This window comes from Aureobasidium pullulans (genome assembly GCF_000721785.1).
Source record: "Aureobasidium pullulans EXF-150 unplaced genomic scaffold scaffold_8, whole genome shotgun sequence".
NCBI classification, from domain to species: domain Eukaryota; kingdom Fungi; phylum Ascomycota; class Dothideomycetes; order Dothideales; family Saccotheciaceae; genus Aureobasidium; species Aureobasidium pullulans.
Window position 1 is genome coordinate 463,957 of NW_021941028.1, and position 15,405 is coordinate 479,361.

General features: G+C 51.5%; 5 protein-coding genes across 5 annotated transcripts; 2 read left to right on the plus strand and 3 right to left on the minus strand.

The window, feature by feature from the left end:
• Positions 1 to 293: 293 nt before the first annotated feature.
• M438DRAFT_272160 (kinesin-domain-containing protein) lies at positions 294 to 3,681 on the minus strand (the record flags this gene model as incomplete). The annotated part of the gene is made up of 2 exons (XM_029900538.1): positions 294 to 2,614; positions 2,673 to 3,681. The coding sequence occupies 2 exons, from the start codon at positions 3,679 to 3,681 to the stop codon at positions 294 to 296; spliced, it is 3,330 nt and encodes a 1,109-aa protein (XP_029761076.1).
• Positions 3,682 to 5,488: 1,807 nt separating this feature from the next.
• Positions 5,489 to 7,316, minus strand: M438DRAFT_295842 (2-epi-5-epi-valiolone synthase-like protein). The gene is made up of 4 exons (XM_029901888.1): positions 6,897 to 7,316; positions 6,350 to 6,790; positions 6,076 to 6,298; positions 5,489 to 6,018 (listed from the first exon to the last, which is right to left on the minus strand). Exons 1-4 carry the CDS (start codon positions 7,271 to 7,273, stop codon positions 5,638 to 5,640), a joined length of 1,422 nt encoding a protein of 473 aa, XP_029761077.1. The 5' UTR covers positions 7,274 to 7,316; the 3' UTR covers positions 5,489 to 5,637.
• Positions 7,317 to 8,299: 983 nt separating this feature from the next.
• M438DRAFT_396753 (uncharacterized protein) lies at positions 8,300 to 11,935 on the plus strand. Its single transcript, XM_029909277.1, has 4 exons — positions 8,300 to 8,712; positions 8,769 to 9,335; positions 9,971 to 10,055; positions 10,153 to 11,935. The coding sequence occupies exons 1-4, from the start codon at positions 8,464 to 8,466 to the stop codon at positions 11,694 to 11,696; spliced, it is 2,445 nt and encodes an 814-aa protein (XP_029761078.1). The 5' UTR covers positions 8,300 to 8,463; the 3' UTR covers positions 11,697 to 11,935.
• Positions 11,936 to 12,066: 131 nt separating this feature from the next.
• On the plus strand, positions 12,067 to 13,189 carry M438DRAFT_396754 (NAD-P-binding protein). Its single transcript, XM_029909278.1, has 2 exons — positions 12,067 to 12,184; positions 12,246 to 13,189. The coding sequence occupies exons 1-2, from the start codon at positions 12,157 to 12,159 to the stop codon at positions 13,109 to 13,111; spliced, it is 894 nt and encodes a 297-aa protein (XP_029761079.1). The 5' UTR covers positions 12,067 to 12,156; the 3' UTR covers positions 13,112 to 13,189.
• A 566-nt stretch (positions 13,190 to 13,755) lies between these two features.
• M438DRAFT_272385 (uncharacterized protein) lies at positions 13,756 to 15,284 on the minus strand (the record flags this gene model as incomplete). Its single annotated transcript, XM_029900563.1, has 2 exons — positions 13,756 to 14,506; positions 14,557 to 15,284. The coding sequence occupies 2 exons, from the start codon at positions 15,282 to 15,284 to the stop codon at positions 13,756 to 13,758; spliced, it is 1,479 nt and encodes a 492-aa protein (XP_029761080.1).
• Between the last annotated feature and the right edge of the window lie 121 nt (positions 15,285 to 15,405).

Genomic DNA, 15,405 nt, shown 5'->3' on the forward strand with positions numbered 1-15,405 from the left:
AAAGGCAAAAAGGCTTTCGACCAGTTTGCATGCTCTGTTAATTGGGTATCAAAAGAAGGAAAACCCGCAACATGAATCGCTAAAATATCACAGACCCTCCACCATCAGGCCTTTATCCTGGCACCCAGATGATCCTTCCTTTTCCAATTAGTACATATCCCTTGGAGCCATTAATCTCCTCCGTCGACGCGTAAACATAAAGATAGTCTGCTCCCTCCGCGGACTCTCGTCTTTCCCCCAGCTCAGCCAATGGAGTCAAGAAGAGAAAGGTACCTTGACCAAGCCACTGACACTCAGATGAACTGCGCCTTCTCGTAGTACGGATCTGCTGCGCCTGCTTGAGCGTCACGAGAGGAGTCTTCATTGCCCGCACGACTCATCACCGTGTCGCGCTTTACCCGCAAGCTGCCTCTGTCACCGCGGATCACATGGCCAGTGTCGACCTTGTCTTGAATCATTTCATCCAAGAGCTTTGTCATCTCGTCCACGGTCTTGCGGGTACCGGGCACATTGTTAGCGCTCCGAACTCTGCCCACGTGGTTCGACGGGTCGACGGGAGATCCGGTGTTTCCACTGACTTCACCTCCCTCCATATCTGGTGGGAAGAGAGAGGTAGCGGGATGCTTTGACAATCGAGAGAAATTCTGCACCCCAGGAGGCGGCGAGCCAGGTTGTGAGCCAGGCGGTGACATCTGGCTGACAGGACCGATCGGCCCACTGGCGCTTCGAAATAGCTCTGGGCGACTCATGCTGCGATAAGGTGTGCGTGGCTCCCTTTTCTCCGGCGACGCGGTGGTTGGACTCTGCCTGAAAGCTGGGTGCTGAGATAGAGCCCCAGAAGTGTCGAGCATGTCGCGCTTCCTGGCTGCGTTCCTTAGGGCCGACACCATTCGTGTCTGATCTTCTAACTTTTGCCGGAGTCGCTCAATCTCTTGATCCTTCTCTTTGATGACGGTGTCTGAGTTTTGTCCATCTCGGGATGGTACAGGACTGCTGGGCAGAGGAGATTTTGCACTGCTCGCCCTGCTATAAGAATTGTTCCTAGTCTGCAACAAGCGTTTCTCCAGAGTAGAAATGTAGCGGTCCTTGTCTGCGAGGTCAGCCTGTAAAGCACTGATTCGACGGGCCGAGGAGGCACTCCCGGGTTCTAAGGCGTCCTCATCAGCTGCCATGTCTTCTTCGTCATTTTCATCTTCCGATCCGGAAGCCAATTCGATTTGGGAGGTCCGTGCTATTGGAAGCATGCCCGCTACAGTGGAACCGGATTGAATGCGACTCGAGGTGGTCTGACTCCCACTGCTGCCCGGTCTCCGGCTCTTCGGCCGTTCCAAAGTGCTGTGTGTGCTCGTCCTTTGAAGGACTGGCATGCTTGAGCTAGCGTTGGAAAATCGCCCCGAATTCACACCTAGTGACTTCGAGCTCAATATCAGCCGGTTCAAGTGGGCGATACGCTCTTTGAGGGCAGTCCTGGCGAGCTGCATTTCCAGCATCTGCTCTTCATGGCGCTCGGCACTCTCACGCTCTCTTTCCCGCCATCGCTCCTCTTCGACCTCTGCCTTTTCGGCTTTTTCCGCCTCGTTTTTTATTTTGCTCTGCTCCTCCAGCTGTGTTCGCAGTTCAATGATTTCCAGCTTGTATCTGTCAAGCAGAGCTCGGCTTCGTGGGTCGGCGCCATCGGCAGGGTTTGACTCGTTTCGCTTCGCGTGGCTGACAAGGTTGTTCTTAGCCCTGCTTGCGAATTTGAGCGTGTTGAGTGTCTCGCTTGTATGCGAGGAGGTTGCAGCGGCACTGGTAGATGCCGAAGACAGCTGAACAGTGCAGAGAATGGAGACCAGTGAGTTTCCGGAAAGGGCAGGTTGCAAGAGCCTAGTGAGTTTACTGTCGCGGTAAGGAAGGTGTTTTTGGTCCTTTTCAGAGAGCTCCTTGTCGCCAGACAGGCGAGCAATAACAGTGCCTAGTGTGAGTAGGGACTTGTTGATATGGCCACCCTCGGTACGTCGCTCCTTGCTCTCGGCAGCCTTTTCGGATCCAGCAAGATCAATCAATGAAAGAGTCGATACAAGAACACTGCCGGGTAATAACTTGTCGCGCCTGTGGTCGTCGACAGGGGCGGCAGAGCGTTCACGCGACTCAACAACGATTTGCACGACAGCATGCGAGCGTGAAGAGCGAGCATTAAATTGTGTGCCTGCCACACGCCTTTGCTGGTCACCGCGCGCAATAACCCTCAGCAGCTGGTTCGGACTTTGCACAATTTCCTCCTTCAGGGGCGTAGCATAAACTCCACGGCGAGGATCTTCGCGTAGCTTGATCTCTTCGTTCGAATCCGGATTGAGCAGGTCGTAGATCTTTTCGTTGTAGATTTCGAGATAGCTGACGCGCAGCAAAAACTCACGAGCTGGGTTCTGGCGAATGTAGGAGAAGATGTCGGTAATGGCGAGGGGGATGACACCGGGAGACATGGCAGTACCTTGCATGGAAAAGGTCTTGCCGGTGCCCGTCATACCGTAAGCAAATACGGTACCATGGTAACCCTCCATGACACGTCGTACAAGGCGTTTGGCGGCTGATTCGTATACTCGGGCATTTTGGTCGTGTGGTGAGAATACATTGTCTGCGAAGGACAGGGTCAGCATCATCTTGATTGAACAAGGACCACGTGGTTGACACACCATAGCGATATTCTCCACTTTCATAACTTATCAGGGATCGTCTTCCATCAACCAACCATTCTCCATCTGGCTGAGTATCTGCAGCAGCATCAGGGCGCACGCGTACACTGACAGTGATGTTTCCCTTTGCTTCTTTATCCTTGTCAGAATCCATGACTTCTAGCATGGTCTCATCGGCAATGGGGGTGAGTGGCGTGGCAGGAGAAACGGGGGCGGACGACGAGCGACTTCCAGGCGGAGAGGGTATGCTGAGCAGGCTCTCGCTCTTTGAGGTTCGGACAGCGCTAACTGCGGTCGTACTGAGCGAGGCAGTAGATGTTTTGGAGCGTAGGTTGCGCAGGGATGGCTTGGACTGGGGTCGGCGCAGTCCGGTAGGAGGTTGTAATGGCGACAGCGGTGGTCGTGGACTCGAGGAAGAATAGGAATTGGAGACAAGAGGACTCGAGGATTGCGGCGTGTTTCGAGGACTTGGGGAGCCCAATTGCGCAAGGGGACTTCCACTGCCGCTGCCAGGGGGTCGTGGGAAGGCTTCGATGCTGACCGTCTTGCGCAAGTTCGGGGTCGGCACTCGCGACGGGGACAGCGACGGCGACGGTGAGGATGCTTGAGTGCGCAGAGTAGGAATCGATGGCGATGAGGTGACGGATCGAGGGATTCCCGTAGCTGCACGCGCCCGTGGGTCGCCTGAAACTCCGATTGTTGTTGCTGCTGCAGAGGCAGCTGCAGTGTCCCGCTCCTTGTCCGAGCCATCTTCAGCCGCGTCGGCTCGCTCTGCCTGGGCGGCGCTGCGTGTCTTTCTCATGCCCGGCAACGGCGGCAGCGGAATCGACGGCGGCGGATGCGACTGCGGGCTGAGATACTGCTGGTGTTGATAATGATGCTGGGGCTGTCGTAACTGTGGTTGAGAGGATTGAGGGCGCGGGTACAAGTAATGCTGAGAGTGCCGTTGTTCTTTCTCTTTCTTCTCCTGCTCGAGCTGCAGGAGCAATTGCACCCCTCCTCCAGGCATGCTGCGCAAATCCCCCTGCTCCTATATCCTGAGGCCAATCTGCACGCCGTTGATAATTCGACTCTCACGAATAACGACAACGACAACGACAACGCTCGCGGCACATGGCAGGTACACAAGGGTTTTCTCTTTTGGCAGTCCCTCCGTAGATGGAAGACATGGAGGCTCGATTGCCTATCTATCAAAATTTTAGTCGCCCTTCTCCCTTGGATCAACAAATAGTAGCACCTCCGTCACGAGCATTCCTTCCCGTCGCCAACTTGGTCCAATGCCCTTGCTAAAACCACCCTGGCTTTGCCATGGTCGAGCCTTATGTGCAATTTGAGCAGCGCGCGACCCATGCGCCACCCATAAAGAGCCATGCTGCCCCCAGGAACAGGCAAAGATCTTCGTCACTCCGAGCTTTGTCTCTGTTTACGCTCAATCTACTTATATGAATCTCTACCAACTTGTCCATCACCCCTCCGCAGTCGACTTCTCCGCTCCGCCGACCGGACCCCAGTATACAGATGCCATTGGCCCTCTCATCACATCTTCTGCGTCCTGCGTGACTGTGTGACGACCGAGTCATTTCATCCACGGCAATAAAAGTACTTGCAACGGTAATCCGCACTCGCCCGCTTGCCGTAAGAAAGCCAAGTTCCCGAGTACCGCGCGGTTGGCGTTCATCGGGCGTTCATCGTCAGTAGCCGTGCCGCTTGAACTGTTCTGGAGGACAACCTTCTTTTGCGTAGACCGCACTGGTCGCCGTCCTGTCAGCAACCTCGTCATCCGTGGAGCTGTCATTCTTCGGTACTCTCGTAACACTCCAAATCTGCTCTTAACTCAGCTCTCAAATCTTTGCCAAGCCGGATCTTTTCGTTGAGCGTGGAGCCAGCCTGCAGCATTCCTTTCCTAACAGTGTCCTTGCGTCTGCGAAAACCACAGTCTTTGAGCGAACAAAACTCTACGAGATTCTCTTACGACCAGCGCCGCAATGCGACACGCGGCTAAGGGATCAGATTGCCCATCTCTCTATATTGACCCGCCAATATACGCTTCTCTTCATGGCCCGTGAGCTGTCGTCGCGGGGGGCAGATCAGAGATGCAACACAGCAGAAGATCCAGCGTCTGATTGATATGAATGCAGATTGGACGCTGCGACTGATCAATGCTATTCAAGGACGATACATCTAACAAAGTTCAGCTCAAGGTCTCTGGCGGTCAATCATAGCCCTAAACCATTGTCGCATCCGGACAATGAAGCCATGAACTTGGTCGAGTTGCACGTGTTGATTTCCAAGCCTCGTAAACAGAGCACGTCGATCATCAATTTGCAGACCATCTCGTCACACCAATCACTCCTCGAATCTTTATCGCAAGTAGGACATCGCTTGTTGTTGCAATCAATCGATCATAGCGTCGATAGAAAGGAGGAATAGAGTGCATGTAGTTTCCTTCCTCTACTCACTCGAGTACACCAGCGCCAGCATGCCGTGCCCTCGATGCATACAATGAGACTGCAGCCATCACAATGCGCATTTATGGACCACTAGAGAAACGACGTTCAGGGAACAAATTCATAAAACATTGCTCTGCTTCATTTGTATGCTCAGTATGTACTGCGTACATTTGCATAGATAATTGCACAGTGGAAAAATGATTGGCATGTGATGGGAACAAAGGAGCTCGTGCACTCCACATCATGGAACTTTTCAAATCTCACTTGACGGGATCGGCAACGAAGAAAAAAGACTATTGGTAAATCATCAATAATTGAATATTCGTAGCTATCTCTAGCTGTACCATCCCTTGTGCAGGGAGGTGTCATCTATGCAAGTATTATTACATGAAAGGCGCCTGCTTTGCGCCCCTAAAGGTGATGTTTTTTTGTTCCGGCACATCCAAGGACCGGTGGTATCAAAAGGCTTTTTTTCATCAAAGAACAATCCAAATCAATCAACGAAAGAGATGGATCTAGCAGCACTCGCCCTGACCGAGAGAGTTGGCTCCGTTGGTGGTGGGGTTCGAGACACCGTTGACACCCTCGGGGCCGCTGGCCATGTTCTCGGCGGTCTTCTTGCCCTCGGGCTTGACACCATCCTTGACATCGTCGTTGATGACAGACTTGCTGGCAGAGTTTGAAGCCTTGTTCTCGACACCCTTGTTGTTGGTGGTGTAACCAGTGTCGGAAGAATCGACATGGGCTTCCAGACCCTTACCCTCGCGAGGGTAGGACTTCATAATCTCCTTGTGCTTCTTGAGAGCGGCGTTCATCTCGGATGCCTCGACATCGTTGAGGAAGACGCAAGAGCCGAGAGGGCTGGGAACTGCAGCACGGAGCTTGCCATCACGGGTCTGGAAAAGAGTTGTCAGATGGGGTGGGAAAAAAAGCTAGGGATCAAATCATCTTACCTTAAGGATAGCCTTGGTGGCCTTGTCGAGGATGTCCTCGGTGAAGTGGTCGTCATCCATAGAAAGACCAACACGCGAGAAGAGGTTGAGAAGTCTCTTGTGCTCGTCGTCGCTGAGGATACCTCTCAGGTTGGCAAGAGTGGCAGAGTAAGCCATGTCAATGGAGATGGCGTGACCGTGACGGAGAGGCGGGTCAGGGATCAGCTCGTGGAGAGGAGACCAGCTGAGTGCCGTCAGTAAAGGTATGTTTGGTACAAGACGAAGGTCAACTTACGTGTGGCCGTAGGCAATGACTCTGTCAAGACCAATTTCGTGGAGGTTGGGGGTCTCAAGCTTCAACATCTCGTGGATACCAGCGCGGTTGATCTTGTCGGCAGCATCGCGAACCTCCTGGGGAGCACCATCACGACGACCGAAGCCAGTGGAGATGAGCTGCTCACCGTACTTGTCCAGCAAGTTGAAGGTGTCGAGGTGGGCACAGGTGGAGATCTTGATCAACTCTGCGAAACCGTTGCGGATCTGGGCATCGGGGAGAGTGCGGAGGAAGGCAAAGTCAAGGAAGGTGTTCATGGGAGCGTGGTAGGCACCAAGACGGTTCTTGTAGTTGTCGTAGTTGACGCCAACCTTGATGGAGACGGAAGCATCAATCAGACCAATGACAGTGGTGGGCACACGGATGAAGTTGGTGTTTCTGCGGTAAGCCGCACAAGCGAATCTGTAAACGGTTAGTAATGTGCTCAAAAGTAGGGATTGACCGCTTAGGAGATATTGGCCAGAGTGCCTTATAGATCTATGGCGGTGGATCATTGTGTGTGTATTACCCGGCAACGTCGGTGACCAATCCACCACCAACGACCAGAACGGGCTCCTTGCGGTAGACACCGAACTTGTTCATCGAGTCAACGATGCTCAAGAGGGTGTCAATAGACTTGGCCTTCTCGCCGATCATGGTCTTGTGGATGGAAAGCTCGAGCTTGTAGTGGTCGAAGTACTTCTGGATCTCGTCTCCGTAAACATCAAAGATGTTGGCATCCATGACTGCCAGGGCTCTGCCCCAACGCTGGTAGCAGTCGGCCAACTGGCTGTTCTTGGGGTCGAAGACACCATCCATGAACTCGAAGTCGTACTCGATCTTCTCATAGCCAGAGACATGGAAACCAGCCTTGGTCTCCTGGACAGTAGCGTTCATATCAGACATGATTGCGGTGTTTGTATGCGTGTTGAACAGACGCAGGGAAAAGTTGAAAAGAGGATGAGAGGTGTTGGGATTGAAAGAAGAAAGGTGGATGGGAAGAGCTGACGGTGGAGGAAGAGGGGTTTTCATATATTCTCGCCAGCCACGAGATCGGCGGATATCTTGGAGCACGGCACTCGAGCCTCAAGTGCATCACGTCAACAGCTTCTCGACAGACTCACGCTAACTCTGATCCAGGTACGAAGTCTCCAGGCGAATCGCTCCGATGCACCTGCTGTCATGGGCGTGCGTCCATGGCCAACCCCGTTTGGCCGGCACAGAAACTAGCCACTACGAACTTGCACCGCCTGCACCGGCCTGGTTCGTAAACCTGTCAATCGCTGCAAGATGCAAGCCCATGAGGCTTCTGCTGCCATGGATTTGGAACACAGCGGCCATGGGAAACGTCCAATGAGGATCGGAGACCAACAGCTGAGCTTCCCTGTTAGGCTTGGCCGTGGGGTTCATGTCGTGGGTAAGAGATCCGTCTAAACCATGTTCAGTTTAGTGACCCACACAGATCTGATGAGTTCCTGACATCAGCTCTTTAGACTCGGAGCTTTTCGTGAGACGTTTTCTGGGGTTCCCGTCTCTGCGGCTCAAAGAATGTCGTCGTTTGGTTCCAAGAAGCACTGATCCTTGGAAACACATGTAAGGCTCATCAATGGTTCGAAATCATATGATAACACATTGATGAAACTCGTGAGCATGCAGGGCTAGAGTGGATCAGCCGAAACCGAATCTATCTTGCCAGCAAAGTCGAGTTGTTTTGAAATTAAAACGATCATGCTCGAGTGTTGATGCGGGGCTCAGGTGAGGGGCAGATCTGGCTTTTGCGTCAGTGCTTCCGTTTTCAGTGACGCTTGCATGATGATTGGACTCTCCCGTTTGAGAGTCTAGCAGCTTCTTGCAGGTTTACCCCTCCTCTTAGCTCCAAAGATCGCGTCTTCGCGAGCGATCTTCTTTGGGTCGTCAACACATAGTGGGGCTCGTCGCGTCACCCCGATAGCTCAGCTCTTGGAGCTCCTGCCACGTAGTGCTTCGCTTGGAACCCGAGTGAACTGGAATCAATCGTTTTGTGCAATCGCTTTGGAAACTCGTCGACTCGATACTAGAAACACGCAAACCTCAAAATCCACACAAGAAACATTACAATGGCAGAATTTGACCAGAGCAAGGCCTACGCCGAGCAGGAGGAAGTCTTCTTTGATGATGGCCGCGAGCTCGAACTCCTGCACTACATCTACGGAAAGCCAGAGATTGAGGAGATTCGTGGTAACCCTCAGAAGGTCCTGGCTGCCATTGATGAGTTTGCGCGGACGAAGAAGTACCTCATGAACGTGGGAGAAGACAAGGGCAAGATTGTCACCGAGTTGATCTCAGAGGTCAAGCCCGAGACCATGGTACTATCCCTCGAGAACCAACTATGAAAGATATGGGAAGCTTACAAAATACGCAGGTCGAGCTGGGAGGCTACATCGGTTACTCTTGCATTCTCTACGCAGACGCTGTGCGCAAGGCTGGTGGTAAGCGTTACTTCAGTCTCGAAAGAGATCCTGTCTTCGGTGCCGTTATTTCCTCCCTGGTCGACCTGGCTGGTCTGGGAGATCTAGTCAAGGTCATCATTGGCTCCAGCGCTGTCTCAATCAAGAGACTGCACACCGAAGGTACTCTCAAGCACATTGACATGATGTTCCTCGACCACTACAAGCCCGCATACAAGACCGACCTCAAGCTTTGCGAAGAGCTCAAGCTCGTAACTCCTGGATCAGTGCTGGCGGCCGACAACGTCATTAAACCTGGAAACCCACCGTACCTTGAATATGTCCGCAGCACTGTCGCCGAGAAGCGCAAGGCCGCGGAAGCTTCTTCGGACGAGAGCAACCCCGATGCCAGATTCGCCGACAGAACCGCCAAACAGTACGCCAACAGACAAACAGAGGAGAAGCTGCAGCAGTCCAAGGGCAACCCCAACCTGGTCTACGACAGCAAGCTGGTCAACAGCTACGAGCCTTCGGGAGTCCCAGTAAGTTGAACGTCATTTGCAGAGTCCAGACAAACAGCCATTGACGTGTTCACAGGACGGCGTCGAAATTACTCGCTGCACTGGAGAAGAGTCCTCTTAAAGAGAGCCCGTGCTTCAGAGCAACCGATCTCGCGGGAGCAGAGCCTCCGGGGGCGACCACGATTTAATGTATACATGCGCCATACATCTTAGTACACGATTCTGGGGGAGGAAACGAATATGAAGAATATCGATCACACAGAACTGGCTCAGCAGACTACAAGAGATACCCAAATGTACCCCGAGTAAAAAGTTGCTTCATTTTCAAATTTCACATGCAGATCTGCACAAGCTGTAAACACAGAATTGTGAAAATATGCAGGGCACAGAAGCTGGAGCTCTACCCCTCTGCCCCTCGAAAACTTCTCTGGGCTTTGTTGCACTGCCGTTTCTTCTCCCTTCGACTCCTCTCAACGATCGGATCTGTTGACCGTCCAATTCATCTTCCTGAAGGAAGCACTGACGCGATCGAACTCAACTACTTCCAACCAAGATTTCGTGTACAATATCGCTTCTAGGGTTTAGCCGCATCTCGAGGCAATCCGAGGTCTCAGATCGATGACGTTTGTCTAGCGGAAAGCATGTGAAAACGGGAGGAGCTATCCACCGAGCTATCGCGGAGCTATCGTGATCAACAAACATGGATCCTCAAATTCCATGATCTAGTTGTGACAGTGACACGTAGGCTCGCAATCCTTTCGCTAACCTCCTGCGAGTGCTGCACACTACCTGGAGCTGCTCCTTCCTCGAGGTGTCCCTCGTTCTTACTCTCGTGCAGCCACCATGCTTACTGCTGAGTCGTCTCGCTTTGCGCATGCATTGCAGAACCTCAAGCTGCTGGCATTGAGCTTCTTCTTCCTACCACTTGATACCTTTATCCTCTTTTTCAGCTATGCGATCCGCATTCTCGTCGCGTTTCCAGCGACTTCGCATCGCGCCAGAGTGCGGTCGACCTACACGCGCTACTTCGAGCCCCGCACCGTCTTGGTGACTGGCGTAGGCATGACCAAGGGCCTCGTCCTGGCTCGCCTATTCTTTATCGCTGGCCATAATGTTATTGGGGCTGATTTCGAGCCGCCGTTCTTACCAATCACCTGCGGACACATGTCTCGTTCGATAAAGGCTTTCCACCGTCTTGCCAAACCTGACGGCACCAGAGAAGGCTCGGCCAGATACTGTCAGAGTATTCTGGACATTGTCCGAAAGGAAAAAGCCGACTTGTGGGTCAGCTGTTCTGGTGTAGCGAGCGCTGTCGAAGATGGTCAAGCCAAGGAGATGATCGAGCTGCTCACAAAGTGCAAGGCAGTGCAGTACAACGTAGCCACGACACAGAAGCTACACGAGAAACACTCCTTCACTGAGTACACCAAGTCGCTCGGACTCACCGTCCCCGAGACCCACACGATTACATCCAAAACTGCTGCTCTGAGAGTCCTCGAAGATGTGCGACCTTCAGGCAAGAAGTTCATCATGAAGTTCATTGGCACAGACGATTCTGTCCGCGGCGATATGACTTTGTTGCCATTCGACTCCGCTTCCGCAACAAAGGCTCACATTTCCCGCCTTCAGATCTCTGAGAGTCGTCCTTGGATCCTACAACAGTTTATCGACGGCCCCGAGTACTGCACTCATGCATTGGTTGTTCGTGGAGAAGTCAAGGCTTTCACAGCTTGTCCCTCTGCAGAGTTGTTGATGCACTACGAAGCACTTCCCCCAGATTCATCTTTGAGCCGCAACATGCTACGCTTCACACAAGAATATGCAGCAAGTGATCCTGAGAACTTTACGGGTCATTTGTCATTCGATTTCTTAGTTGACCGCAAAGAGGCAGAGTGTGCACGAAGAGACCCCAACATGGTCGTCACGCTGTATCCCATCGAGTGCAATCCGCGTGCGCATACTGCCGTTGCCTTGTTCAACAGTACACCCGAGATGATCGAGAAGGGTTATATGTCTCTCTTAGAGGAGCCGACCACACCCAAGGAAGAAGGGACCAACGGAGCATCTTACACTCCGCCAGTGTATCCCCACCAACCAGGAAAATATTACTGGATCGGCCACGACTTGACAACATGTGTTATACTGCCTGTTCTTTCGCTCCTCAAGATCCATGGCAATAGCTTCGGTGAAGCCTTCGAGCATTTTGGAACCTTCCTCGAGCATCTATTTCTCTGGAGAGATGGCACCTACGAGATCTGGGACCCCCTTCCCGCTTGGTGGCTGTACCACGTCTACTGGCCATTCCAGTTCGCTAAGAGCCTTGTGACAGATTTCAGATGGAGCCGAATCAATGTCAGCACGACGAAGATGTTCGGCTGCTGAATTCATACAAGAGATGGAGTGATGAAGTCACGATATACACGATACACGGGAGCAGCAGCTGAGACTGCTGTAAGGAGTTGCGAGTGGACATGTTGATATCCGATAGTACTTTCAGCGGAGACTTGTTTAGGTAGGTTGAGTACACCAAGACTTAGGGTCATGTAAAACACTCGCAAGAGAGGATTGGATAGATTATTTACTGTAGGCAATTCAATTGTCGACTTTTCGTGCAGCCAGCTCATGACTCGCGAGTCTTGTAAAGTCACATTGTGAAACTATGATGTCACCCCTCAGCGGAGTTATGGAGCTTAGAGAGACATAACACCGACTGCTTAATCAACTTTTAAAGTACTCACCTCTCTTCACAGTACATATCTTTGCGCCTGTAACTTCACCTTGACCTCCTCAATCAACCCCGAAGTACACACACTCATATTTGAACACAAACACAACAATTACAATGTCGGAATCTCAACTTCATCACGCTGGTATCAAACACCCAATGATCGAGATCAACATAGAGGCAAATCTAACATGAGATTCCTGTAGGCTTCAAGTTCACTCCTACTATCCACAATGATACCTACGACTTCATCTCTACTAAAACACAGAACCTGAAAGGCAAGCGTGTGTTCTTGACTGGTGCTTCCAAAGGCATTGGTAAGGAAACGGCTCTATCCTTCGCTCGGGCTGGTGCCTCTAGCATCGCACTGGGTGCCCGTAGCTCTCTCTCGGACCTCGCTTCTGAGGTAGAGAAAGCAGCAAAGGATGCTGGACATGGCGCGCCCAAGGTCATCAGCATCAAGCTAGACGTCACGGACGTATCAAGCACCGAGGAGGCAGCCAGGACTATCAAGAGCGAGTTCCGCGGTCTTGACTTCCTTTTCAACAATGCCGGATATCTCGAGGACTTCAAGAAGATTACTGAGAGTGACCCTGATGAGTGGTGGAAGACACAGGAGGTCAACATCAAGGGCCCCTACTTGGTCGCTCGTGCGTTCATTCCCGTTCTGCTGGACACAAAGGATGGCGACAAGACTATCATCAACACCAGCTCCATCGGTGCTCACGTCATCATGCCCGGTGCTAGCTCTTACCAATCCACCAAGCTCTCCCTTCTCAGACTCGGCGAGTTCATCCAGGCAGAGTATGCTGATCAGGGTATCCTCTGCTACGGTATTCACCCCGGAGGCGTTATGACCGAGCTGGCTAGCAGGATGCCCAAGGAAAGCCACCACGTGCTTTGCGATCAACCACAGCTGGCTGCTGACACGGTTGCTTGGCTTGTCAACGAGAAGAGGGAATGGCTTGCCGGCAGATACGTCAGCGTCACTTGGGACATGAAGGAGTTTTTGGAGAAGAAGGATGAGATTGTGAAGAAGGATTTGCTAAAGGTCCGTATGCTTGTAGAGTGAGCACTATTATACTACTACTCTCAGTAGTCGGGTTCGTAATCATATACAAATAAAATTTCCACCAATCTTGAATTGTGGACCAGGTTGATGCAGCGTTCCAAGGCGACTTGATGTCACCCTGTCCAACATTCGAGAATTGTATGTTTCTGGGCACATCTGGAATCGGATGCAACATTGGAACACGAACTCTTTTTATCAGAGCTACTCATCCGCTCCAATCTCTATCATCTCAATGTCCCAAATCTTCCCAATTGTTTACGTTGGATGGAGGTGTGCTTCCGTTTTGTTTTCTGGTGTGTTCTCTCCAAGTGATTGTAAAAAAGTATCATTTTGGTAAAAACCAATAACAAAGCACTTTAGGAGCCCAATGCGTATCTTATCACATATTTAGACACATTCAGATACTTTGAGTAGGTTTAAGACGAAAACAATCAACCGTGTTGTAGTTTATGCCATTTGTGATATCAGCAGCGCCTGTTGAGAGTACAACCCTGGCTATCATGATCTGAATGCACAAAACGTTATCTACACACCCGATGTTGCAAACGCGTGAGCATCACTTATGCAATTTTAGACACAATGAGGTTAGAAAGAGCGACGATGAGATATATTATCGTGTGTAGCACCTCACACTATGCCATTCATCAAGGAGAAGATGGAGCAGGCCCAACATTGAAACTACCTGTACCCCAATTTCCCTGCTCGTACATTGGTGGAGTCCATTCAGCCGCCCACTTGTCCAATATAGGGAATCGAAGAGCATTCAGCCCGAAACGATGAATCTCATCCTGCCACAGTCTCGTAGAGAATAACTTCTGGGTGTGCGCTTGAGGAACTGGATAGTAGAGTCCTGGAGTGCTAAAATCGATATCATCGATGATTCTTGACGCACCAAGGCCGCCGATGCCGCCATCATCACGCCGCCAGCGGTCCCACTTGTTGGTCCAAAACATCCCCAATGTGCCAATGTGTTGTTGCTGGTTATGGGAGAGTTGAGTTTGCGGTATGGAGAACTGGGTGATGGCCTGAGGGTTTCCGCGAAAGACAAAAGAACTAACTACGTGTCCCACCTCATTGGCTCTATCGCCGGCGAAATAGGGTTCCCAGACTTGAGGTGTGGAACCTGCAACAGGAGACATTACTGCGGTATAATCAAAGTAGGCAGCGTTGACTGCATGCGTGAATTCGTGAACGATGGTATCTGCCATAAGAAGTGTACTGCGGATTATCGCGCTTTCCTCATCAATAATGATGGTGTCTTGGAGAGGTATTTCCGCAAGGAATTGTGTGTCGTTGATGAACCTTCCAAGCCCAATCTTCGAGGGATGACTGCCCAGATACATTCTCAAAGCGTCGGTGTATCCTCTGCTTACATGACATACGCTGCACCGAGTGCTAGACGGGAGTATTAGCCAAATTCAGCAGAGAACGCTGACGAAACGTACGCTGGCCCTCTCGCACCTTCTATCGTGTTATCATCATCGTCTACCATTGCCTGTGTGACACCGAAAGCGCCGAATCTTTGCATCATCATTTCCTGAGGCTGCAAACACCATCTCATAGAATTACGCATATCGACTAGTCGGTTATAAGTGTTTCTCAGTCCAGCTGCGCTGAGTGGATCGCTGACATTAAAGACGGGACAAATACCAATATGTGGGATCATACGACATGGCATCTGACGTGTCGGAATTGTGAGTCCAGCAAAGAAGTGTAAAGTTTCGGGATCATCTAGAATGGCAGACGCTAGACGTAGTGCCGGTTCCATGAGTTTGTATTCGTCGGGCAACAGGTTGTGCCACATGTCTTCCCTCAAAACAGGATGTATTGGTTGATCGTCCGTAATTTTCGCAAGGCGGCCTAATGGCAAGTAAAATTGTCCAGGAGCAGAATAAGCTGTGCTGTTGACAAAACCAGCCGCTGCCATGACCTGAAGTCCCCATTTATGTAAAAGAGGATGCCAATCTGGAACTTGACTTGGAGGGCCAATCTTCAAGTCCCTGCCTGAAGCGATAGGATCCTCCGAATCGAGTTCGAGCTGTGTATATTTCCCAGGCTGGTAAGGATGCACGTCGAACCTGTTAGCCGCGCGGTTCAGTCTGGCAATATAGTCACTTTGGTGAACCCCTGGAGGAGCCAGAGCCGGTGGATCTGGAATCAATCGAGGTGACATTGTTGCCGGTAGTTACGTATCCGCCAGTTGACATGCGGAAAGCTGAGATTCTCTACGCCGCCGGTAGACATATCCATGGCTTTCAGATAACTGGAGCAAGGACAACTGTTCACTGTTTGAC